General features: G+C 45.0%; 1 protein-coding gene across 2 annotated transcripts in view; it reads right to left on the bottom strand.

The window, feature by feature from the left end:
* Positions 1-26,859, bottom strand: part of VPS13A (vacuolar protein sorting 13 homolog A) — a 1,844,906-nt gene that overhangs the window by 1,660,158 nt on the left and 157,889 nt on the right. For both annotated transcript variants that reach the window (XM_069230089.1, XM_069230094.1), the window contains exons 5-6: positions 20,876-20,977; positions 10,441-10,550 (exon numbers count right to left, since the gene is read on the bottom strand). In XM_069230089.1, coding sequence (XP_069086190.1) covers positions 10,441-10,550; positions 20,876-20,977 — 212 coding nt within the window. The remainder of the gene's footprint in view (positions 1-10,440; positions 10,551-20,875; positions 20,978-26,859) is intronic.

Raw genomic sequence — 26,859 nt, forward strand, 5'->3', positions numbered from 1 at the left:
AAAACTGCTAGCAGTTCCAGGTGACTTATGTGCAGTTTTGTTTGATGTACGTCCCATTGTCCTTGTATGCTGTGTTGATCGAGGTGTGCTCCCCACCCCGTCATGGAAGCATCTGTCGTTATTACGTATTGTGGCACTGGGTCTTGGAAAGGCCGCCCTTTGTTTAAATTTATACTGTTCCACCATAGAAGCGAGAGGTATGTTTGGCGGTCTATCAACACCAGATCTAGAAGGTGACCCTGTGCTTGTGACCATTGTGATGCTAGGCACTGTTGTAAGGGCCTCATGTGCAGTCTTGCGTTCGGGACAATAGCTATGCATGAGGACATCATGCCTAGGAGTTGTAATATCATTTTTGCTTGTATTCTCTGTGTTGGATACATGCGTTGTATGATCTTGTTGAAATTTTGAATTCTCTGTGGACTTGGAGTGGCTAATCCTTTTGTTGTGTCTATTATGGCTCCTAGGTATTGTTGTACTTTGCACGGCAGAATGTGTGATTTTGCATAGTTGATGGTGAAACCGAGTTTGTAGAGGTTTTGTATGACCTGATTTGTGTGGTGTGAGCACCTTGTCAGTGAGTTGGTCTTGATTAGCCAGTCGTCTAGATACGGGAATACGTGTATTTGCTACCTTCTGATGTGTGCAGTCACTACTGCTAGACATTTTGTAAAGACTCTTGGTGCGGTTGTTAAACCAAACGGCAATACTTTGAATTGGTAATGTATTCCTTTGAATACAAACCTGAGGTATTTCCTGTGCGACTGATGTATTGGTATGTGGAAATACACGTCTTTGAGATCTAAGGTTGTCATGTAGTCCTGTTGCTTTAGCAATGGTAACACTTCTTGTAGCGTGACCATGTGAAAGTGTTCTGATTTCATGTAGGTGTTTAGTGTTCTGAGGTCTAGGATTGGTCTCCGTGTTTTGTCCTTTTTTGGTATTAGGAAGTACAGTGAATAAACTCCTGTGTTTATTTGTGTTTCTGGTACTAGTTCTATTGCGTTCTTTTGCAATAATGCTTGAACTTATGTTTCCAGAAGGTCTGAATGTTGTTTTGATAAATTCTGTGCTTTTGGTGGTATGTTTGGAGGGATTTGTAGAAATTCTATGCAATAACCATGTTGGATAATTGCTAAGACCCAAGTGTCTGTAGTTATTTCCTCCCATGCTTGGTAATACTGACCTATTCTTCCCCCCACTGGTGTTGTGTAGAGGGGATGAGTGACATGTGAGTCACTGCTTGGTTGTAGGGGTTTTGAAATTTTCCTCTATTCCTAGGGAATTGTCCTCTGTATTGGCCCCGAAAGCCTCCCCTCTGGTACTGTCCTTGGTAGCTGGACGGTGTTGTCTGTGAGGTGCTGGCTTGTGTGGCCTGACCCCGAAACCCCCCTCTAAAGGTTGTTTTGCGGAAGGTGCTGTAAGTGCCTCTGCTCTGCGGGGAGTAGAGTGAGCCCATGGCTTTAGCAGTGTCAGTGTCCTTTTTGAGTTTCTCAATTGCCGTGTCCACTTCTGGTCCGAACAGTTGTTTCTCATTGAATGGCATATTGAGCACTGCCTGTTGTATCTCTGGTTTAAAACCAGACGTTCGTAGCCATGCGTGCCTTCTTATAGTCACAGATGTGTTAATTGTTCTTGCAGCTGTGTCCGCTGCATCCATAGAGGAGCGTATCTGATTATTAGATATGTTCTGTCCTTCCTCAACCACCTGTTTCGCCCTTTTTTGTAGCTCTTTGGGTAGATGCTCAATGAGGTGTTGCATCTCGTCCCAATGGGGTCTGTCATAGCGCGCAAGTAGTGCTTGAGAGTTAGCGATGCGCCACTGGTTTGCAGCTTGTACTGCGACTCTCTTTCCGGCTGCATCGAACTTGCGGCTCTCTTTATCTGGGGGTGGTGCATCCCCAGATGTGTGGGAGTTGGCTCTCTTGCGAGCTGCTCCTACTACGACGGAATCTGGTGGCAGCTGCGAGGTGATGAAAACAGGGTCTGTAGGAGGAGCTTTATATTTCTTTTCCACCCTTGGTGTTATTGCTCTACTCTTGACCGGCTCCTTGAAGATTTCCTTTGCGTGCCGAAGCATTCCTGGAAGCATAGACAGGCTTTGGTAGGAGCTATGGGTGGAGGAGAGGGTGTTGAATAAGAAGTCATCCTCGACTGGTTCCGAGTGTAGGGACACGTTGTGGAACTCTGCTGCTCTAGCCACCACTTGTGAGTATGCTGTGCTATCTTCCGGTGGTGATGGCTTTGTAGGATACACCTCTGGACTGTTGTCCGAGACTGGGGCGTCGTACAAGTCCCAAGCGTCTTGGTCACCTTGGCTCATGGTGGTGTGAGCCGGGGAATGTGATGGAGTTTGTGCTGGTGAAACGTTAGTTACAGGTGGAGGAGAGGGTGGCGGAGTTACCCTTTTCACCATTTTTGTTTGTGGTGCTTGGTCTGACTGAAACTCCAGTCTCCTTTTTCTCCTAATAGGGGGAAGGGTGCTTATTTTCCCTGTTCCTTCCTGTATAAAAATACGTTTCTGAGTGTGGTCCACTTCGGTGGATTGCAACTCTTCCTCAAATCTATGCTTTCGCATCTGAGAGGACAGTGATTGCTCCTCTGTATAGGAACTAGTAGTTGGGTCGGTTGCGGGTCGTTTTGGCACCGAAACCCTGTCTGTACTCTTTTTCGGCTCGAGGTGACCTTCTTCTTTTTCGGAGTCGAACCCTCTCGGCGCCGATCTTCCTCGGTGCCGCTGTCTCTGCGTCGAGCAGTTTCGGCTGCGCTATCTCGGCGTCGATCTCTTTCAGCAGCACTTTCTCGGTCCCAAGAAGGCTGCGTGCCGGTGTCTCGACCGGAGTCGGACGATCTCAGCACTATTTCGGCCTTTTTCGGTGCCGATGGTCGGTCACCGAATTTATGGGTGGAGCCATGGCCTGGTGGCAGTGGCGTCCCCTGGGCCTTGTCACTTTTCTTGTGTGCTGGCTTCGACGTCTTACTCACAGTTCTTTGTTCGTCGAATTCCTCGGAGTCCGATTCATGGATCGAGAATGTTTCATCTTCCTCTTGTTCCTCGAACTCTCGGTGAGCTGTCGGCGTGGACGCCATCTGCAGTCTTCTGGCTCGTCGGTCACTGAGTGTTTTTTGGGACCGGAACGCACGACAGGCCTCGCAAGTCTCTTCACTGTGCTCAGGGGACAGGCACGGGTTACAGACCAAATGTTGGTCTGTATAAGGGTATTTGTTGTGGCATTTAGGACAGAAACGGAACGGGGTCCGTTCCATCAGCGTTGTTTTACACGCGGTCGGGCCGACCAGGCCCCGACGGGGGATCGAAAACTACCCCGAAGGGTACCGGAGCTCTTCACTCTTCGATTCGGTGTTGATTCTATCTAAGCCGATCCCGAACGCAACAATACCGACGTAATTTTTCTGATATTCAGCTAACTTTCCGTTCCGAAACCTGGAGCGAAAGGAACACGTCCGAACCCGATGGCGGAAAGAAAACAATCGAAGATGGAGTCGACGCCCATGCGCAATGGAGACAAGGAGGAGGAGTCCCTCGGTCCCGTGACTCGAAAGACTTCTTTGAAGAAAAACAACTTGTAACACTCCGACCCAACACCAGATGGCGGGCTATGCACAACATGTGTATCTACAGCGACAGATGCCATCGAACATAAAGTACCTTTATTTTTAGTAACTCTGTGTATTGGGTTTTCTTATGATATTGTGCATATGATATAAGTGGTATAGTAGGCGCTTTGCATGTCTCCTAGTTCAGCCTAAGCTGCTTTGCCATAGCTACCTTCTATCAGTCTAAGCTGCTAGAAACACCTCTTCTACACTAATAAGGGATAACTGGACCTGGCACAAGGTGTAAGTACCTCTGGTACCCACTACAAGCCAGGCCAGTCTCCTACTGCGTGTCCAGGTCCTCTCAGCCTCTAGTACCAGGTATTTCACAAGAACTGGCGAAGCAGGCTGGACATACCTATACATTAGGAACGGAGATCACGCTGGTTTATTTTAGTTACAAGCTATGTTAGTGCAATTATGAAAGCTGCCATGATGCAAAAACAATGACCAATTGACGTTGCTGGAAGTCTGATTAGCTGCGAGCAGGTACAGTATTAAGGTTACGGCATCTGAGTTAGAAATTTGCAGATATGACTGTTCTCCCGTTCAGTTTCTGAAGCCTTCTAAAACCCATCTGTTATAAGTTAAAATGTATTAATATAGCACTCTGCCGCTAGAACCACTCCTAACAGCTATCCAACACAAGTGATTTCTACAAAGAGGACAGGAAATAGGTGGCAGGAAGGAGAAGGATGCAGGGAAACTGAGAGTCAGTACTACATAAGCAACACTTGAGTGAATAATGTATTATGTGCCAAGGCACTATGAACTATCCTGACCTGCCATATGATAGGCAAATAATAGCACAAGGACCCTGAAAACACAGAGCACCTTCCTAATTACCCTTTTCTCTTTCATTTTAGGAGGAATCACGTCATGCTGAGGAATCCTCCATCACCTCTTCTCACCTTATTTATTCAAATCCACAACAGCATATTCATACAGTGCATCACTGTAGACTACACAGTCCTGAATGCTGCCCCTCTACTAACTTAAAAAGCTTGTACATTTAATTTTACCTAGAACGTACATTATTTTCAAGGGTGTCATTATGGGTGAAAGTCATGTTAAGGTCATTGGGTTAATGAAGAAGCTGATTCTTAAGCATACAAACTAAATTTCTATATTCAATCACTGGATCCCACTTTCCTAAAGTTACTCAGAAATGAAAAGCTTTAAAGCTATCTGTATCCAAATAGTTGTTTAGGAATGAGCGTCTCCATCTGAATCATTGGATGGTGAAACAGACACTCAATAACATTTCCAAGTACTGATTCTGTTAATCGACTGCTAGACTGCCCAAACAGTGGCACTGCTTTGAAATGAGTAAATATGGTACCTGTAGGAAAGTACCCTTTTTTGGCCTACTGTTTTGCCTGTTATCAGTATGCCTGGACTATTTTCAGTGGGATTCTGCTAACCAGGACCCCAGTGATTGTACGCTCTCCCTCTAAAATTGGCTGCTTATGACTTTGCACACCCCACAATTGGCATACTGCTCCCACATATAAGCCCCCTAGTATATGGTACTTAGGTACACAGGGGATTGGGGCACCAGGAGTTCCCCATGGGTTTCAGCATGTATTATGCCACCCATGGGAGCTCCCTGCAAAATGTGTCAGCAGGCCTGTCACTGCAGCCTGCATGAAAAGGTGCATGCACACTTTCACCACAGGTCACTGCACCAGGTCAGTCACTGTAAGTCACCCCTATAGCAGGCCCTCTTAGCCCAGAGGGAAGGGTGCAGGTACCTGTGTGTGAGGACACCCCTGCATGAACAGAGGTGCCCTTACCAACTTCAGTCCATTACACTGGACTTCATAAGTGCAGGGAAGCCATTTTACCTGTGTACTGGACACTGTGTCCAGCTACATATTGGTAACTCGGAACTTAGGCATGTTTAGTATCAAACATGTCAGAATCATACCCCAATACTGATACTAGTTTTGGGTGTATGATTCCATGCACTTTGGGGGCTCCTTACAAGACCCCCAGTATTGCTCCTCCCAGTATTCTGGGATTTTTCAGGAAGCCTGCACTGCTTCCAACCCTCTGACAGGTTTCTGCCCTCCTGATGCTTGACCAGCTCAGGCAGGGGAAGGCAAAACAAAGGATTTCCTGTGTGAGAGGGAGTTAACACCCTCTCCCTTGGAAATAGATGTTACAAGGCTTGGGAGGGGTAGCCTCCCCAAGCCACTGGTACGCTTTGAAGGGCACATTTGGTGCCCTCTTTGCATAAACTGGTTTGCACCAGTCCAGGAACCCAGGGTCCCTGTTCTGGAGTGAAACTGGACAAAGGAAAGGGGAGTGACCACTCCTCTGTCCATCACCAGCCCAGGGGTGGTGCCCAGAAGTTCCTCCAGGTGGTCACTTGATTCTGCCATCTTGAATTCAAGATAGGCAGAGGCCCCTGTGAGCATTTGAGTGGCTAGGTCAGGCAGGTGATGTCACAGCCCCCTCCTGATAGGTGGTCACCTTGCTTGGTGACCAATCCCCCTTCCAGGACTATCCAGGGTCTCCCCCTTGGGTGGGTCCTCAGATTCGATGTGCAAGATTCCACCAGGATTCCTCTACATCATTTACTTCATCTTCTGGCCACAGGAACCGCAACTGGACTCTTCAGGAACCAAACATCTGCAACTCCAGCGATGACTCCGCTTTGCAACATTGTTTCTCCGGCTCCTTCCAACAACTGCAACAGTTCCCCGGCTGTGCATTCTTTGAGGTCGACGATAATCCAGCCTGCACCAAGAATTAAGAAGGAATCTCCCTTGCAGTGAAGGAGTCACTCCCCTGCATCTGCAGGCACCAACTGCAATGACGACCGGCTGCGTGGATCTGCTCTCTTTCAGAAGTGCCTGGATCCTACATCACAGGTGGTGGTCTGGAGTGATCCTCTTGGTCCTCTCTACCAGCTGTCCAACTTAGGAGACAGTAAGCCCTTGCCTCTCCTTGCAAGTCAGTACCACTGTACAACTCAACTCTTGCAGCTACCAAGTCTTGTTTGCTCCTGCTCAGAGGGATCTTCAGGCTCCATGTAGCCCCCACCCCTAGCACTTCTTCCTGCCAAGCACAGCATCCTCTCTGCTGCTCTAGCGATGTGGGACTCCTCTTCAGGAGTGCTGACTGTGCCTGCTGCCAGTAGGTTGCCTGTGGGGGCTGCCACTGCTTCTGACGATTCTCTATCTGCTGTGGGTCACCCCAGGCTCTCCTCCGTGGGTCGAGTCCCCTGGGCCATGCTGGTCATCTTCAGCCTTGCAACTCTTCTGTTGCATTTGCCAAGGCTTGTTGGTAGTTCTACGGCACCAATGACCCACTACAACCAGACAGCCGATGTGAGACACCACCTGCATCGCTTCAGGGACTCCTCTTCATCTTCTGCGCTGCACAGATGGTCTACTTCCCCCGTCAACCTGGTCCTGTATCCACAAAAGGATGAGTAGTAGCTCCTGCCACAATCGGACACTCCATCACGTACTAGACGTGGTCCCCTTCCTTTGCAGGTCCTCTTCTGCCAGAATCCACCTTTGGGTTCTTCCAGCCTGGTTAGCACACTCCTTTTTCTAAGTCTTCTTATTGGTTTTGGGGAACACCAGGTACTTACCTCTGCTCTCCTGGTCGCTGGGGGTCACTCTAGTACTCAACGTTTGGGGTTCCTAGTTCCTCCAGCTCTCCCCTAACAATTCCACATCCTTGGGAGGGGGACTGTATCTCAAATTCCATTTCTTTTTTAAGTATATGGTTTGGCCCTCCCCTAGGGCCCTCAGTATTTTCTAATACTGTTGCCAATGCTTGTTGTTTCTATGCTATTTTCCAATTGCTAATGTGTATATCATTAGTGTGTACTTACCTCAAGTTGAGGGAGAAACTGCCTATAAGTTCTAGTCTTGTGTTACTTTATTAAAGTACCTTTATTTTTGTAACACTGTGTGGTTCTTTCATATGTGATAGTGCTGGGTGGCTATAGTGGTATTGCATAAGCTTTGCAAGTCTCCTAGATACGTCTTGGCTGCTCATCCACAGCTACCTATAGAGAGACTAATAGGAGATACCTGGACCTGCTATAAGGTGATTAACACCATATGTGCTCACCACACACCAGGCCAACTTCCTACAGTACCTTTAAGAAACTCAAGCAGAATTAAGCATTTAATAAAAGCCTAAGGCCCTCATTACAACTTTGGAGGGTGGCAACCGCTGCCCGCCAAGTTGTTACCGCCTCGCGGCCGCCAATGCAGCAGCACTTCCGCAGTGGCCATCACAACATCCCCGCTGGGCCGGCGGGGATGTCGGCTGCAACACGGGAGCTGGCTCCAAATGGAGCTGGCGGTGTTGCGGCGGTGCGACGGGTGCAGTTGCACCCGTCGCGCTTTTCACTGTCTGCTGTGCAGACAGTGAAAAGCTTCATGGGGCTGTGGCAAGGGGCCCCTGCACTGCCCATGCCAAAGGCATAGGTAGTGCAGGGGCCCCCAGGGGCCCCGCGACTCCCCTTTCCGCCAGCCTTTTCATGGCGGTTCCTACCGCCATGAAAAGGCTGGCGGGAGGGGGACTCATAATCCCCTGGGCATACAACCGGCGGGACCAATGTGGTGGTAAACCGCCGGTCCCGGCGGTGCGACCGCGGCGCTTCGCTGCGGTCGTAATGCCAAGGATTGCACCGCCAGCCTGTTGGTGGTGCAACCGACGAAACAGCCCTGGCGGTCTTTGACCGCCAGGGTTGTAATGAGGGCCTAAATGTCTTCATTCATTTAAAAAGAAGCAGTCACGTCTACAAGGAAAACACAATATTATCCTAATTTGAAAAGACATTCTGAGAAATTCAACACACAATATGGTATAAAATGTGAAAAAAATAAAATGACATAAGTGCACCTTTCTCACCTAACAGACAGTTTTGAAATCGGTATTAACTATCATAATGAAGAGAGCATAATGAATATCATCTCACTCAGAAGTCTCATTAAACCCTAAAATCTGGGCTACACTGTATTTTGTTCTCAGGGGCAACCTTGAATTGGGGTGTCTGAGTGAAAGACCCTTCAAATAATCTCTCAGTCGGGTACTAGCCCAGCACTGATAAACTGGTCCAGATAGTCACCATCTCATCTGATTTGGAGGGTTTCCTAGCCTGTGAAGTTCAGGCAGCAGTGCACAGATATGCACCGCTTGTAGCGGCAGTTTAAGGATTACTGATCTGATATTACCTAATGTCTCGGATGCCACAGATATGCCAATAAGCCAATACAAAAAAAGTTCAGGCAGTAGTGCTTTAAGCGAGGCCGGTGAGACAACTTTGAAACTCATCCCTACTGAACCTTATATTTGTGTTCTCAATTTTACTTGAAAACACACAGATCGACTTATCCACAATTACTGTAAAAGTCCTCAATACAGTCTGTCTTCAAAGCAGTCTGTTTATATTTCACTTATTTTACTCCATTTTACATTCCTTGAGATATTTTGCTTTTGGGGGTGCTGTGTTTTTGTAGTTTTTTGATGTAACCTAAGACTCGTGTCTAGTTCAGGCAGAGAACTGAGTCGCCTTGAGGTGTCTTGGTGAGCGCAGGTTGAGGGAGAGTGTTTATGGTGGGCCATGATTGAGAACTCTGGTGCTTATGACCGAATGGGTTAGTTTACGTCAATGGGTCGTAAAGGTGTTCAGATTTCATGAACAATCAATCCTTGGCCGCTGTGCACAGCAAGTACGTGCCAAAAGTAATTGTGGGAAACTGAGTGAAAGGGGTACACAGCTGTCGAAATATGGTCAGTGCCAAAGGGAAAGAAAATGCAGTCCACACAAGTGAGTGAATGGGTTGTGTGCGGGGGGAGTGAAGTGGAGTAGATGAAAGAAATATGTGTAAGAGAGGTGACAAACTGTGGTGAAGAGGAAAGACAAAGTACAGAATTTCAGAAAGATGTGGAGATAAAAAGTTTTAAGTGCCCAACAGAGTAAGAGACTGGAGAAGAAAGTGTTGTGAAAGGGAGAAAGGAAGTGACTGGAACACTCAGAAGATTGCTACTTCTGCCAGTGACCTCATTAATGTCTAATGCACAGTCACAAATTTTCAGACTCAAAACATTCTGAATTGTAATTATTCAAAACAAAATCACTGTTTTCCACTCATTTATTATATGTGAGTGACAAGAATCGGCAAACCCAATAGGTGTGCCTTGTTTTAGGTATATTGTGCTACGTTTGGATGCAATAATGGTAAACTCACAGAGCAAATACTGGCCAAATGGCTCACTTTATGAGTCACAGGATATTGGTTAATATGGTTTAAGCCAAGAACTCAATTCCATAGGCCATACCTCTTAGGAAGGATTCCTAGTTATTATGCTTCTGTGGCAATGCCCCTTTCAAAGGCACTCCACCTTTTTTGTCTCACTGCAAGCACTGGCAGGCAGGCTCCAGAGCTCTTGGGCACTCGCTAATTTAAAACTGTCAAACATCACCGCGGGCCCTTGCCTGACACTCACTGCCTGCCAGTGCCAGAATGAACCCAGTGACCTGCCACAAAAAGGGTCGCAGGCCACACCGATATTTGCCGTGGGTCTCTGGAAACACTCCTCTAGCAGTTAAAGTCAGGCCCTTAACTCCTCTTAGCAGCAGCCCACTGCCTCGACCTGCCCACTTTTCCTTGTCACTGTGTTCGCCACCTTGTTTGTAGGGGAACGTCAGACCCACACTCCTCTAACATTCCTGAGTAAGATACGCCCCTGTGAGCGCTGTTGGGACTCAAAACTTTAAATGTCATTTTACACACGCAGGCATTCTTCAAATACCTGTTTTGAACAAGCAATACAATACGCACTTACATCATCTTCATATCGAATATGAATGTTGGAAATTCTCAATTGAAGATTCTTGATGACCTGGGTGACCAATTTTTCAACAAACGTGTCCTGTCTCTCTGCTTTTGGTTTTTCTGAAACAAAATTAGTGAACACTGGAAATGAGTTAACTAAATCAAATATCTATTTTTTTCCACAAAGAGACATGCATGCTCCCCTGCAATAAAGTGGAGCATTGGGCACGTAGGATTTACATCCATTTTGTTGTCTTGACATGCATCAGTGTGAAAATCATATAGGACAAATGCGGTATTTAAAAATATATAATTCCAAATTCATCTGCATGTATGCACAGCATTCTATTCTAATGGGAACTATAATGAGCAACACGATCAAACAATTGTACAGCATACATTTGGACACACATTTATTGCATCTGCATCGCATTCTAGAAAATTCCTAGAGTAATAAACTGAGGAATTATGCAATGTCAACCTAACAGGGGAAATAAATGGAGTTGGTTAAATCAGACTATAACACACTGACTTTTTGGGGGGTGAGGAGGAGAATTACAATGTTGGCAGGCGCATCCTTATGGCAGAGATATATTGGCTGTTGTTAGAGAGCAAACATTATTAATAAAAATGAGTAACCAAAACAAAATTAATAACGCATACTTAAAAGGCCCAACTAGAAAAATGTGTTAAAAAAAATAAACGTGCAGCTTTAAAAGTGACTGACATGGTGTCCACAGTAACGAAGGGCTATGTGAAATAATAAATGCTAATGAAAATGTCTTTTGATTAATCATAATTACATGTACTGACAAAAAAGATTAATAATATGTATTACAAAATTAATAGTTTGAAATTATAAAAAAAAATGTTTTAGTATATTTCTAGGAGCATGATGTTTAACTGTCAAACATTGTTTATTGGACATCCTCGCAGTGGAAAGCTACTCAATTTCACTTGTCCTGCATCTTCTTTTGATAAGAAATGTACGTTTTAACAATGGGCTTTAGCTTTTGCAGGAAGCAACATGTCATGTTTCTGTGTCGTTTTAATTTGTAATAATTCTTCGAAAGCTGTCGACCAGAGAGTACCGTGAACGTGAGTGACCATACAGTGGAAGGAAAGAAGAACAACTGAAGCACAGATGATGTTTTATTTGCTGCACACTCACCCACCTCATAGTCTTGTCCAATAGAAGCTTAGCTAGTAACTTTCTGGGATTTTAATATAGCACAGTTTTAGGTGACGCAAGTCAGTTTAGCGTTTCTTTCAGCTCTATGCGGTTCAGTTTTTCATTCAGTTCTTTGCAGTCTGCTCTTGTTTGACAGTTCAGTTACCTGAGGCCCAACATTACTGAAATATTTTCCCATTCATGTTCCTGATGCTGATCCCTGAAGACCTGCAGTTTTTATGCTCTACTGATGAAGAATCTGCAAGCTGCTATCTCATTTAGGAGGTATAACCAATGTGCATTTATTTTTCCTTTGCAGGGTTTCCCCCTTTAGAAAATCCAACTGCATGTTTTTGGTTAGCACCATAGTTAGATGTTTTTCAAATGAATGTTTATTTTATTTTTTGCATGTGACAAAGCCCAGCCCACATATGATTTCCGAATTAGATTTTAGTAACTACGATGTCTGACCCAATATTTGATTTGAATAAATATTAATTGATAGAGTTTGATTTAACCGCACATTAATGCATTCTATTTCTATTTGTCAAATAATGAAAATGTCACTTACCCAGTGTACATCTGTTCGTGGCATCAGTCGCTGAGATTCACATGGTATGCATGAGCTCGCCATCTGGTGTTGGGTCGGAGTGTTACAAGTTGTTTTTCTTTGAAGAAGTGTTTTCGAGTCACGGGACCGAGTGACTCCACCTTCTGTGCTCATTGCGCATGGGCGTCGACTCCATCTTCGATTGTTTTCCCCGCAGAGGGTGAGGTAGGAGTTGTACTATAGTAATAGTGCCCGCGCAATGAAAAATGTAAGTATGTACCTATTAAAGGATTAAGTAATATATATACAAATGTACAAAATTGAAGGTAACTTCTGAACTGCTACAGGCTTCCGGGGAGGTGGGTGGGTCCATGTGAATCTCAGCGACTGATGCCACGAACAGATGTACACTGGGTAAGTGACATTTTCAGTTCGATGGCATCTGTCGCTGTAGATACACATGGTATGCATAGACTAGTAAGCAGTTAGTTCCCCATAAGCGGTGGTTTAGCCTGTAGGAGTAGAAGTTGTCTGAAATAGAGTTCTTAATACAGCTTGACCTACTGTAGCTTGTTGTGCGGATAGCACATCTATACAGTAGTGTTTGGTGAATGTGTGAGGCGTAGACCAAGTGGCTGCCTTACATATTTCTTGCATTGGGATGTTTCCTAAAAAGGCCATTGAAGCACCTTTTTTCCTTGTTGAATGTGCCCTGGGAGTAATGGGCAGTTGTCTTTTTGCTTTAAGGTAGCAGATTTGGATGCATTTAACTATCCATCTGGCTATACCTTGTTTTGATATTGGGTTACCTGCATGAGGTTTTTGGAATGCAATAAATAGCTGTTTAGTTTTTCTGATGTTTTTCGTTCTGTCAATGTAGTACATTAATGCTCTTTTGACATCTAATGTATGTAGTGCTCTTTCAGCCACAGAATCTGGCTGTGGGAAGAATACTGGTAATTCTACCGTTTGATTTAGATGGAATGGAGAAATAACTTTTGGTAAAAATTTTGGATTAGGTCGTAGGACGACCTTATTTTTATGTATTTGTATAAAAGGCTCTTGTGTTGTGAACGCTTGAATTTCACTTACTCTTCTTAGAGATGTAATGGCGATGAGAAAGGCAACTTTCCAGGTGAGGAATTGTATTCCGCAAGAGTGCATGGGTTCGAAGGGTGGGCCCATGAGTCTTGTTAGAACCACGTTTAGGTTCCATGAAGGAACAGGTGGTGTTCTTGGTGGTATAATTCTTTTAAGCCCTTCTATGAATGCTTTGATAACTGGTATCCTATACAAGGAAGTTGAATATGTAGTTTGCAGGTATGCAGATATTGCTGCAAGGTGTATTTTAATAGAAGAGAAGGCTAGCTTTGCTTTTTGTAAATGGAGCAAGTAATTTACTATATGTTTTGGAGTTGCCTCTAGTGGTTGTATCTGATTATGATGGCAGTACCAAACAAATCTTTTCCACTTACTTGCGTAGCAGTGTCTAGTGGATGGCCTTCTGGCCTGCTTTATGACTTCCATACACTCTTGGCTAAGTTGTAAGTGTCCGAATTCTAGGATTTCAGGAGCCAGATTGCTAGATTCAGCGATGCTGGGTCCGGGTGTCTGATCTGTTGGTTGTGTTGCGTTAACAGATCTGGTTTGTTGGGCAGTTTGATGTGTGGTACTACAGACAGATCTAGCAGTGTTGTGTACCAGGGTTGTCTTGCCCACGTTGGTGCTATTAAAATGAGTTTGAGTTTGTTTTGACTCAATTTGTTTACTAGGTAAGGAAGGAGAGGGAGAGGAGGAAAAGCGTAAGCAAATATTCCTGACCAGTTCATCCATAGGGCATTGCCTTGGGATTGCTTGTGTGGGTATCTGGACGCGAAGTTTTGGCATTTTGCGTTCTCTTTTGTTGCAAATAAGTCTATTTGTGGTGTTCCCCAGAGTGTGAAGTAGGTGTTCAGAATTTGTGGGTGGATTTCCCATTCGTGAACTTGCTGGTGATCTCGAGAGAGATTGTCTGCCAGCTGATTCTGGATCCCCGGAATAAACTGTGCTATTAGACCAATTTGATGGTGGATAGCCCACTTCCATATTTTTTGAGCTAACAAGCTTAACTGCGTTGAATGTGTTCCTCCTTGTTTGTTTAGATAATACATCGTTGTCATGTTGTCTGTTTTGACAAGGATGTATTTGTGGGTTATGATTGGTTGGAAAGCTTTTAGTGCTTGAAAAACTGCTAATAATTCTAGATGATTTATATGCAGTTTTGTTTGATGTATGTTCCATTGTCCTCTTATGTTGTGTTGATTGAGATGTGCTCCCCACCCTGTCATGGAAGCATCTGTTGTTATTACGTACTGTGGCACTGGGTCTTGGAAAGGCCGCCCTATGTTTAAATTTATACTGTTCCACCATAGAAGCGATAGGTAAGTTTGGCGGTCTAGCAACACCAGATCTAGAAGGTGACCCTGTGCTTGAGACCACTGTGAGGCTAGGCACTGTTGTAAGGGCCTCATGTGCAGTCTTGCGTTTGGGACAATGGCTATGCATGAGGACATCATGCCTAGGAGCTGTAGTATTGTTCTTGCCTGTATTGTTTGGTTTGGAGACATGTGTTGAATGACCCTGTTGAAATTGTGGATCCTTTGTGGAGTTGGCGTTGCTACTCCTTTTGTTGTGTCTATTATGGCTCCTAGATATTGCTGTACTTTGCTTGGCAGAATGTTTGATTTTGCAAAGTTGACGGTGAACCCTAAATTGTAGAGGGTTTGTATGACTTGATTTGTGTGGTTTGAGCATTGTGTGAGCGAACTGGTTTTGATTAGCCAGTCGTCTAGATACGGGAACACATGTATTTGCTGCCTTCTGATGTGTGCAGCGACTACTGCTAGGCACTTTGTGAATACTCTTGGAGCGGTTGTTAAACCAAAAGGCAATACTTTGAATTGGTAATGTATTCCTTTGAATACAAACCTTAGATATTTCCTGTGTGATTGATGGATTGGTATATGGAAATATGCGTCCTTGAGGTCTAGGGTTGTTATGTAGTCGTGTTTTTTGAGCAATGGTAACACTTCTTGTAGTGTGACCATGTGAAAGTGGTCTGATTTGATGAATGTGTTTACTACCCTGAGGTCTAGAATTGGTCTCAGTGTTTCGTCCTTTTTTGGTATCAAGAAGTACAGTGAATAAACTCCTGTGTTTATTTGTGTGCTTGGTACTAATTCTATTGCATTTTTTTGCAGTAATGCTTGAACTTCTATCTCTAGAAGTTGTGAATGGTATTTTGATAAATTTTGTGATTTTGGTGGTATGTCTGGAGGGAATTGCATGAATTCTATGCAATAACCATGTTGGATAATTGCTAGGACCCATGTATCTGTAGTTATTTTGTCCCATGCTTCGTAATATTGATGTATCCTCCCCCCCACTGGTGTTGTGTGGGAGGGGTGAGTGACGTGTGAGTCACTGCTTGTTGGTAGTGTTTTTGGGGCTTTGAAATCTTCCTCTATTCCTAGGAAATTGCCCCCCTCTATACTGGCCCCGAAAACCTCCCCTGTACTGTCCCTGGTAGGTGGGCGGTGCGGACTGTGAGGTGCTAGCTTGTGTGGCCTGACCCCGAAACCCTCCTCTAAAAGGTGTTTTGCGGAAGGTGTTATAAGATCCTCTGCTCTGCGGGGAGTAGAGTGCGCCCATGGCCTTGGCAGTGTCAGTGTCCTTCTTGAGCTTTTCTATAGCTGTGTCGACCTCCGGACCGAACAGAAGTTTCTCGTTTACTGGCATGTTAAGCACTGCCTGCTGAATTTCTGGCTTGAATCCAGACGTTCTGAGCCATGCGTGCCTACGGATGGTAACCGACGTATTAATGGTTCTTGCGGCCGTGTCTGCTGCATCCATGGAGGAGCGTATTTGATTGTTGGAAATGTTTTGACCCTCCTCAACAACCTGTTTCGCTCTTTTTTGCAGATCTTTTGGGAGATGTTCAATGAGATGCTGCATCTCATCCCAGTGGGCTCTGTCGTATCGCGCTAGCAGCGCTTGTGAATTTGCGATGCGCCACTGGTTTGCTGCTTGGACAGCAACCCTCTTCCCGGCTGCATCGAACTTCCTACTTTCTTTATCTGGGGGAGGTGCATCCCCAGAAGTGTGTGAGTTTGCCCGTTTTCTGGCAGCCCCTACCACCACAGAGTCTGGTGGCAGCTGAGAGGTGATGAAGACAGGGTCCGTAGGAGGCGCCTTATACTTTTTGTCCACCCTAGGCGTCACTGCCCTACTTTTAACTGGCTCCTTGAAAATGTCCTTTGCATGGCGTAGCATGCCTGGGAGCATCGGCAGGCTTTGGTAGGAGCTGTGGGTTGAGGAAAGGGTGTTAAATAAAAAATCATCCTCTACTTGTTCCGAGTGTAGTTCCACATTATGGAATAGAGCTGCTCTAGCCACCACTTGTGAGTAGGCTGTGCTGTCTTCCGGTGGTGATGGCCTAGTTGGGTATGTGTCTGGGCTGTTATCAGACACTGGTGCGTCGTACAAGTCCCACGCATCCTGATCTTGGTCGTCGTGGCTCATGGCGGTGTGAGCTGGCGAATGTGACGGGGTGTAAGTTGGCGAAGCCGGAGTTACAGGTGGAGGCGAGGGAGGAGGTGTTACCTTTTGTGTTGTTTCTTGCTGAGGAGTAAACTGAAGCGTTCTCTTTCGTTTGACAGGTGGAAGGGTACTGATCTTCCCAGTCCCCTGCTGAATAAAGATACGCTTTTGCGTGTGATCCACGTCAGTGGATTGCAGTTCTTGTTCAAATCTATGTTTCTTCAGTTGAGAAGACATAGAATGCTCTTCGGTATAGGAGCCAGAAACAGGGTCTGATGTCGCTTTTTTCGGCTCCGAAAGCCCTGTCGATTGTTTTTTCGGCTCCGAGGTAACCTTCCTCTTTTTCGGTGCCGAAAATTCTTGGCCTCTATGGTCTTCGGCGCCACTGTCCCGGCGTCGATCGGTGTCGACACCGAACTCTCGGTGTCGATGCTTCTGTTTAGCACTCTCTCGGTCCCGAGGAGGCTGCGTGCCGGTGTCTCGACCGAAGTCGGACGATCTCGACACTGAATGGGCCTTTTTCGGTGCCGATTGTTGGTCACCGAGAATTTGGGTGGAGCCATGGCCGGTTGGCAGTGGCGTCCCCTGGGCCTTCTTTCCTTTTTTAAGGTTTGATCTCGACGTCTTACTCACAGTTCTTGTAGAGTGTAGCTCGTCGGAGTCTGAATCCTGGATGGAAAAGGATTCCTCCTGTTCTTCTTCTGTCTCGAACTGTCGACGCTCTTTTGGCGTGGACGCCATCTGCAGTCTTCTCGCTCGACGGTCGCGCAGAGTTTTTCGGGACCGGAACGCCCGACAGGCCTCGCAGGATTCTTCACTGTGCTCGGGTGACAGGCACAGATTACAGACCGAGTGCAGGTCCGTATAAGGATATTTGTTGTGGCATTCGGGGCAGAATCGAAACGGGGTCCGATCCATCGGCGTTGTCCTCCACGCGGTCGGGCCGACTAGGCCCCGACGGGGTGCCGAAATCTACCCCGAAGGGCACCGAAGCGCTTCGATGTTCAACGCGTCGTCGTATGTGTCTATCTCTAACCGGATCGCAACGATACCGTCGAAAATCTTCCGTCTTCAGCTATCTTTCCGTTCCGAAACTCGGAGCGACATGAACACGTCCGAACCCGATGGCGGAAAGAAAACAATCGAAGATGGAGTCGACGCCCATGCGCAATGAGCACAGAAGGTGGAGTCACTCGGTCCCGTGACTCGAAAACACTTCTTCAAAGAAAAACAACTTGTAACACTCCGACCCAACACCAGATGGCGAGCTCATGCATACCATGTGTATCTACAGCGACAGATGCCATCGAACTTATATTGTTATTCTGCATAATTCATTTGGAGTGTTTAATGGTAGTTGCACTTATTAGGTTGAAATTCATCAGACGCTTTGGACAGCCTGTGGTATTTCTGTACTGCTATCATTTGGTTATGCTCATTATTTACGTGACCTTAGCATTATCAATTTAAGGGCAAAAATGCTTAAACTTTACTAAATTGGTGTGGTGATTCATGACCACATAAGTGACGGTGTGTTTACATTATTGACTCATTATGGCATATTTTGTTATTGTTTGATGTTGATGGCTATTGATTCTCATTGTTTAATTGGATGATCTCATACTCCTGCCCGAGTCAAAAGATTCAAGTCGACCTATGAGGGTGGTGGATGTCAACGCCCACCTATGTGTCATTTTATCATAATAATTCAAAATAATATAAGGTCACACACCCACACTGTCCTTTAGCGGGGCTCTCCTCAGGCAGCATGTAACAGACACCATGTACAAGTTGGATGAGGTTCACAGTAATGGAAAAGGATTATATCACAGAGTGCGAGTCATCTAATGTTGAGTGATCACCATATTGTGGTTTAATTTAAGTCCAGCTGTTGCAGCTGTCCATTAAACACCATGGGATATTCACATTTAAACATTAAAGATTCCAAAAATTGACAAAAACAGAAAAGAGGGAAGGATGGTGAAAAAGATAGTGTATTGAGTGTACACATGTTTATACTAATTAATTCATTAATTAATTAAAACAATGGAAGAATATGTCAATTGTGATGGCTAAGAACATGGCGAATATTGTTATTTTAAGATAACTGCACAAGAACAGTGGAACAGCATATACAGAAAAGCATACAGAGAATGCAGCAGGGGTGGTTTAAATTATTGACTCATCAGTGCATATTTTGTTATGCTTTGATGTTGATGGCTATTGATTCTCATTGTTTAATTGGACGATCTCATACTCCTGAGTGAGTCAAAAGATTCAAGTCGACCTATGAGGGTGGTGGATGTCATTGCCTACCTATGTGTCACCTTATCATAATAACACAAAATAATATAAGGTCACACACCCACACTGTCCTTCAGTGGGGTTCTCCTCAGCCAGCGTGTAACAGACACCATGTTCAATTTGGATAAGGTTCACAGTAATGGAAAAGGATTGCATCACAGAGTGCAGGTCCTCTAATGTTTAGTGATCACCATATTGTGGTTTAATTTAAGTCCAGTTGTTGCAGCAGTCCATTAAACATCATGGGATATTCACTTTTAAACATTAAAGATTCCAAAAATTGACAAAAACAGAAAAGAGGGAAGGATGGTGAAAAAGATAGTGTATTGAGTGTACACATGTTTATATGAATTAATTGAAACAATGGAAGAATATGTCAATTGTGATGGCTAAGAGCATGGCAAATATTGCTATTTTAAGATAACTGCAGGAGAAAAGTAGAACGCCATATACAGAAAAGTATACAGAGAATCTAGCAGGGGTGGCTCCTCCATTTGAGTGGAGGAGCGTTGCCCCTGCCAGCAGCGGCAGCTGCAAACCTTTTGATAAAAAACAATAATAAACCATATTTAATATTGTTTTTAGTAAAAATGGGCAGGGCCACGGTGGTGACAAGCAGTGAGAGGGAGTGCTCAGTACACCCCCTCAGAGTGCATGTGTGTTTGACCAGTCGTCTCAGGCCAGCCAAACACACATGCGTGCACAGGGCTCTCTCAAGCCCGGCAACACATTTGCCGGGCTAGAGACAGCCTGCCCAGGCTCCCAGTCTGCCTGGAAGCGCCCTGGCTGGGCACTCCCAGCCAATCCAGACGCTGCTCTGAGCAGCTTCAGGATTGGCTGCAAGGCAGGCTGGGAGCCTGTGCCTTCCTCAGTGAGGAAATGGAACAGCAGAGTGGCGCGCAGCGGCGGAGAATGTTAAGTGTTTACTTTTAATGTATTTGTTATTAATTTAATTTGTATTTCCTCTGAAACCCCAGGGAGCCGCCCTGCCCCTTCTATGCACCACTGGAATGAAATTCCATGAAAGAGGCAACATAGTAATAGGCTGAGAAATAAAGTGGGAATGTGGGTACTCGCGAAAGAGATAACAGTTAGTATGCAGGGAGTGGTTCAAAGGGTAGATGTAGTACTAATAGGGCATAGTAAAACAAGAAAGAAAGGGCAAACTGTGGAGGAAGAAAGTAAAAAAAAAAAAATAGCCATACTAAAATGGCAGCTATCCAAGAGGAGCGGGGAAAGGTACGGCGATCCAAGTCAAGTCATGAAAGGGAGATTAAGAATGAAATTACAATCAGAAAGTTAATTGGGCAAGAAGAATGGAAATCCCATAGCCCATCTTGTTCGATCATTTGCTGGAGACAGGCATGGAGCCAGATGAATCCTTCTTCACCAATGTGAAAGTAGGGAAGAAGTTGGCAACTATAAACTTGTATGCCACACATTGAAGGTGGTGACATTATGGGAAATAACTGAAAGTAAGATTGATAGAACGTCTTTGGATGCATGGCAATAAAGGATACCCAACAGACAAGTCTAATACATCTTTGACTATACATTTTTGGGACATTGATGTTTGTGGTATACTTGTATTTAAGCAGGGCATTTGACAGTAGCCAGCCTCGGAGGTGGTGCCCGGGTCATTAAACTGGATTAGAAAATATTTAAATGATGGGGATAAGGAAACAGCTAAGTGACAGGGACAACTTCGAAGGTCAATACTGGTTTTAACGCTATTAGCTGAGCATTACAGTTACTATGTTTTCAAAACACAGAAATTAATTGTTTTTTGTAATCCAATTGACAATCTGTAACAACGAAAGTGAGCTGTGGATGTTTACTGACCTTGGTCCGCCACTTTCTGTTTTGCTTCTTCAATTCGTTGTAACTCTCGTTGTCTTGCTTCAATGAATTGTTTTTCTTCTTTTTCCGCATCATATTTGATGCCTAAAAAAAAACAAAAAAATTAAATGAAATCACAAATTTTTAAAAGATGAAATTAGAGAGCTGAAGTTCATTTTACCAAATGGAGTGCTATTCACATGGCTTCTGTGATAAAGCATCATTGAAACATTTTGTTTCACAGTGATGTTTCAATTCCTTTTAAGTCAAATGTGAACACGCACGCAGCTGTTCTCGCAGCACAACAGTAGTGCACCCAAGTTCTGTTCCACAAACAGTTATAATGCAACTTCATGTATTTCAAAGGTTTTCAAAGTGAGGTCTACAATGTCCTATAGGCTCTCAAAGCAAACGTGGGAATCCTCAAAATATATGCCCAGCATACTAGCAAAAGTTAAACAGTAAACTTGTCACTCAAAAATAAAGCAAAGGCAAGAGGGAATTATTTGTTAAATCTGGTGAGGAATCTATCTGAGAACACCACAGGAGAGAAAGAGACCACTTTTGTGCCTTATCAACACTAAGGGGGTCATTATGGTGGGAAACCCTTTCTATGTTCATGCTGGCGGTCTTTTCCGGCGGGCGGAATGCAGGGCCGGAACATGGAGCTGCGTCAATGCCGCTGTGCAGCGGGTGCAGCAGCACCCGTCGCGCAGATCACTGTCCGTAAATCGGGCAGTGACCTCGCAATGGGGCACTGCACGGGGCACCTGCACTGCCCATGCCAAGTGCATGGGCAGTACAGGGGCCCCCAGCAGGGCCCCAGCAGGGCCCCAGAGCACCCCTTCCGCCAGCCTTTCCCTGGCGGGGGAACCCGCCAGGGAAAGGCTGGGGGAACAAGGGTTCATTATCCAGAGGGCAGCGCTGCCCTGTCGGATAATGATATCCGCCATTGTCAGGCTGCCTATCGGCGGAAGCCTGGCAGTGGGCTACCTTTGGCAGCCCTCCCTTGTACATTATATGGCGTTTCAGACCTCCATGCCGGTGTCGGTATTTTCTGCCGCCATGGCGGTCTGAACCGCCATGTTCAAAATGAGGCCCTACATGTGTGGAGATGGCTGACAAAATGACCAATATATGAAAAGCAGTGAAAGCAGTAAAAGAAAAAATGGAGGGACTAACCAAGCGAGTCTTGAAAGGGAAAAGGAAACAGCAAAAATAGGCTCCAGGTTAATATGATGAGGTAATCGCCTAGTGCAGTGAGATTATTGGAGGAAGAAATTCGTGTTTTCCAAGGTGGACTCAACAAGGAATTTCTCAGACAGCTTGCCAGCTGAAGTCACGTTACTGGGAAAACGGTACAAAAACAGCCCTCCAAAGGATGATATTTTAGGTTGGGGTGGAGTCACTGGCAAGTAAACCATGGGTCCTCCAGTGGAAGAGGTATGATAGGTGAAGTGGTTGCTTTGGGGGCATTATTGAGTTTGTGTTAGGTGCTGTGTGTCTCGTCTTTAACACTGTTCCCTAGCAGCCTCCCTTGGGTAGTTGGATTCTGTGTAGGCTTTGGCACATATCCAATTTATTGTTTATTTGTATATACTCTGTGGATTTGATTTTAAGGCTTCTGTTCAGGGATACTGGGTAACTAAGTGTGTCATGTGACTGGTGAACTTACTGATACCTCTAAAGATTCAATCAAAATTGCTTAAACCAAAAGTGATCCAGGGTAGATAGAAATGGCTACATTCTACTGCACAGTCATGTGAATTTTGTGATGGTATGGTAGGTCCTCGCCAGGTAGACTGCTGCTTCATGGGCAGCTGCAATCTGTGTGTGTAAGACAGCATTCCTGCATAAAAAGCATTGCAACAACAGACTGGAATTTATTGTAGCACCACAAAAAGCTAGAGATACCCGGAGTACTTTCAATTCTGAATAGTATGAGAACATCCTTGAATTCAAGAACATCCTTGAATTCAAGAACAAACTTGTTTAAAGAGGACTAGGAAAGGCATTGCAAGTCCAATCAATTAAAAATTCTAAACCTCAAGCAGGCACATGGTAGTTCAGCACATGGTAGTTCATGCATGGTGAGAATGGTTGAGTGGCGGACCATAGTGTGAGAACTTTGGGATGAGGGCCTTTTGATCTGGAAAAGAGCCATCCTTCTGCATTGTGCCAGTGTAATGACCTGTAGCAAAAGGGAAATAAATAGTTACCTACTATCTATGCCTGGCTGGCTAAAGTTCTTTGAGGTTTGAGATTAATAAAATAATTTGCTTCCCTCACAAAATGAAGCCTTTGAGAAGGTTCAGATGTATTAATACATCTGTAGAGATACATTTCAGAATCAGATAAATTGAAGATCTTGCTTCACCTATGGTTCTGTAGGAGCCTTGTATTTCCTGTGTGATCTGATCCTTTGGACTTCCCAAGTGGGCGGAGGAAAGAGACTTAAGATGCCTGAATGTGAATCAATCCTTCCAGGACTCAAGTGTGGAATTGGTCCATTAAGTTCCAATTCTGTATATATCTTCAGCTATGCCATGATCTGGCCACCTACCTGAAGCAGAATAGGGAGGCTACACCGAATTTCAGTGCATTAGAAGCTAAAATAATCACTGATAGGCTTAAAGCAAAGTGAATTGCTCAGGTCTGCCACACTTTAGTGTTTAGTGCTCTCAATCTTTTTAGCGACTTGTGTTTAGGCTGTGAGAATGAAATGGTGATAGTGTCAAAGTACGAATGGTAAGAAGCCAAGAAGGCCTCGAGGGACAGTCACTGCTGCTGAATTATGCCTTATTCAAGTTAAATATCTTAATGAAGTTCATGCGGAAAATGGGACTTCATGTGTTCCCTACCATAGATGCCAACCGCAGATCAGAAATTTGCTGCATGTGGTCTGGGGAACGCCCTATCATTCAGGACATTTTGGGGAATGTTGAGGACAAGCTATCTGAGGCAATGCGGGTGTGTCCCAAGCTGGCAATCAATGGTTTTATGGATGATTTGAGTTGCTTGTGGAATGCTCAATCCTTGGTTAGAATTAAAAGTGGCGTTGCCAAACAATGGAAATCATGGTGGTGATGTCGACAGTGGATTGCTGTGAAGGATTAATACTGGGACCTACTAGGTCTTTCATTTCCACATGACAACCAAGCATTAACTAGATCACTGGTATTTCTTGTCTCATCAAGGCGCTTCTTCATTTGTGTGGTGGTGTGGTCTTTTCAATGTCCTGTTACATATGCTGAATGGGAGCTATATTCTCCTTTGCCATTGCTTGATTAGCCCAACGTACCAATAAAATGGGAAATTTTAAGAAACAAACATTTTTAATCATGCTGAAAGCTGGCAATAGGATACAAACCCTGTCTACAAAAAATTCAGAGTAACTGCTGCAACACTTAAAGGACAATGTTATTTGGCTTCCTGATGTCACTTAATTTTCGTATGCCAGCGCGATAGACTCCATTAGCTGTGGTCTATGTAATCTGCGGATTAATTAAAGTTTTACCCAATGATTCATTTAACACGAGTTAAGATTAAACATGAGAGAGGTACTGGCAAAATTGCTCTAACAAGGAACAATTATAAAAATAATTACCTCAGATCTGTGGAACCAACAATAAAACTCAAGTTTTCAGAAAGAAACACAAGTCAAACACATACAGCAGATGAGACTGGCTTACTAGGACAAAGAAACGTAAATATGGCGGAGAGAAAGAATAAAAAATAAAATAAAAAAAAACACCCATCTCTAGAAATAAATACTCACAAAGCCAACCAAGCCTACACAACTTATTCTTTATAGTTCTTTTGGAATGTTGAAAGGTTAGAACCTTCAGTGGAAAGCAATAACATCTGATTTACGAAGGCCTGTGCAAGTGGAACTCTGCAGGAGGTAGAATCGAATTTTAGGAGCCTTCTATTTGGGTTACGAGTTACTTTGCCAGAAATGCAAACATTATTTATGTGCCATGAATACCAGTAAAGAAGCACTGACGAATGGCTATTGTAGGATGTTGGCTCTGTATATACTATCTCAAAGTGAGAGATAGTGTGCAGAGTCCAAGGGTTCCCTTTAGAGGTTGATAGTGGCATTATTAGATAATACTAATGCTCTGTTTTGTGGTAGTGTGGTCATGCAGTAGGCTTATGTAGGAGGCTGGCCTGGTTTGTAGTGGGTACCTTGGGTACTTACACCTTATACCAAGTCCAGTTATCCCTTATTAGTGAAGTAGTTGTGTTCAACAGCTTAGGCTGATAGAGGTAGCTATAGCAGAGCAGCTTAGGCTGAACTAGGAGACATGCAAAGCTCATACAATGCCACTTATAGTTACAAAGTACTTCTACACAAGTAAAGACAATACTCAGTGTTACCAAAAATAAAGGTAGTTTATTTGGGTGACAGTAGCAAAAATATCTTAGAGGCAATACTCCTTCTGGAGGTAAGTATTATACACAATATATACACTAGACACCAAAATAAGGTAAGTAATTAGACATAGGATAGTGCAAACAACAGGAAATGCTATAGAATTCAATAGGACAAAATAGGTCTAGGGGCAACACAAACCATACACTAAGAAAGTGGAATGCAAATCACGAATTCCCCCCTAGACAAGTGTAGTGTGTGCAAAATCACAGGGAGAGTAAGAATACAGTAAAGGTAAGTACACCACCTCACCCCAGAAAAGCAGGAGTAAAGTACTGCAAGTTGCCTTAGGACACACTACACATCGTAATATGTATTATTGCAGTAACCAACCAAGTCTGCAAACAACAACTGCTGGATTCCTGGACCTGAAAACTTGCAAAAGAAGGGGACCAAGTCCAGAAGTTGAATGAAGTTCTAGGATGGACAGGAGCCCCTACCAACCCAGAAGAGGGTGCAAAAGAAGAGTCCCCGGTTGGACGAACACTGCAAGAATGCACCCTAGGAAGATGCCAGCGGGTTCCTGCGTGATGCAAAGGATGTCCCACGAGGTGAAGATGGATGCAGACGTGATTTCGTGTTGGAAGTCGCCAACAAGCCTTGGTTACGACAAAGTTGCGTTTTGCGTCAAAATGGCGCTGGCTGGACCCATGAGGGACCTGGTGGCTTCACCTCTGTGTGAGGAGGAAGAGGAGGCTCTCGCCACTTCAGAGAGCCCTCAGGACGCCAGGCAGCACCCACGGGAGTCCCAGGACACGGGGACAAAGGAGGTGCAAAACACGGTTGGTGCAGCACTACAAAGAAGGGCCCCACGCCGTCGGAGGTCAACTCAGCGAGTTGAGTGTCGTAGGATATAGTGCTGGGGACCTGGGCCAGGCTGTGCATGAAGGAATTTTGCAAGTAGTTCACAGAGGCCTCAGGAGGTGAAGACGCGGTGCACAGAGGTACAGCTGTAATATGGGAAGGCAAGGTCTTACCTCTTCCAAATTGCGTCTGCAGGACCTCAGGATAATCTGTGTCGAAGGGGTCCACCCTCTGTGTTTCTAGGAGCACGCTCGTCGCTGTGAGAGGAGTCCAGGAGTACCGGTCGTCGACTTAGAAGGTGCCTGTGTGAGCAGAGGAGTGACTCCGTCACCCCATGGGAGATTTCTTCGGTCCTTCTGGTGCAGGGTGAAGACAGGGAGTCCTCAGAGCGTGCACACCGTGGAAACTGTTGCAGTTGCTGGCTGGAGCTTAAATTGCAGAAGAAAAGTATCCCTTGTGGATACTTTGTTGTTGTTACAGCGGTTCCTGGAGCAGGTTGCGGTTGATCTGAGGTCAGAGGATGAAGTAGTAGTTGCAGAGGATTCCTGCTGGAAACGTGCAAGTAGAATCTGAAGAGAACCCACAGGAGAGACCCTTAATAGCCCTGAGAGGGGGATTGGCTGCCTTATCAGGTAAGGACCTATCACAGGAGGGGTCTCTGACATCACCTGCTGGGACTGGCCACTCTGAGCCCTCCAGAGTGCCCCCACACCTTAAAAAGCAAGATGGCTGAAGTGTGGGACAC

The sequence above is a fragment of the Pleurodeles waltl genome, chromosome 1_1 (assembly GCF_031143425.1).
Source record: "Pleurodeles waltl isolate 20211129_DDA chromosome 1_1, aPleWal1.hap1.20221129, whole genome shotgun sequence".
Taxonomy (NCBI): Eukaryota; Metazoa; Chordata; class Amphibia; order Caudata; family Salamandridae; genus Pleurodeles; species Pleurodeles waltl.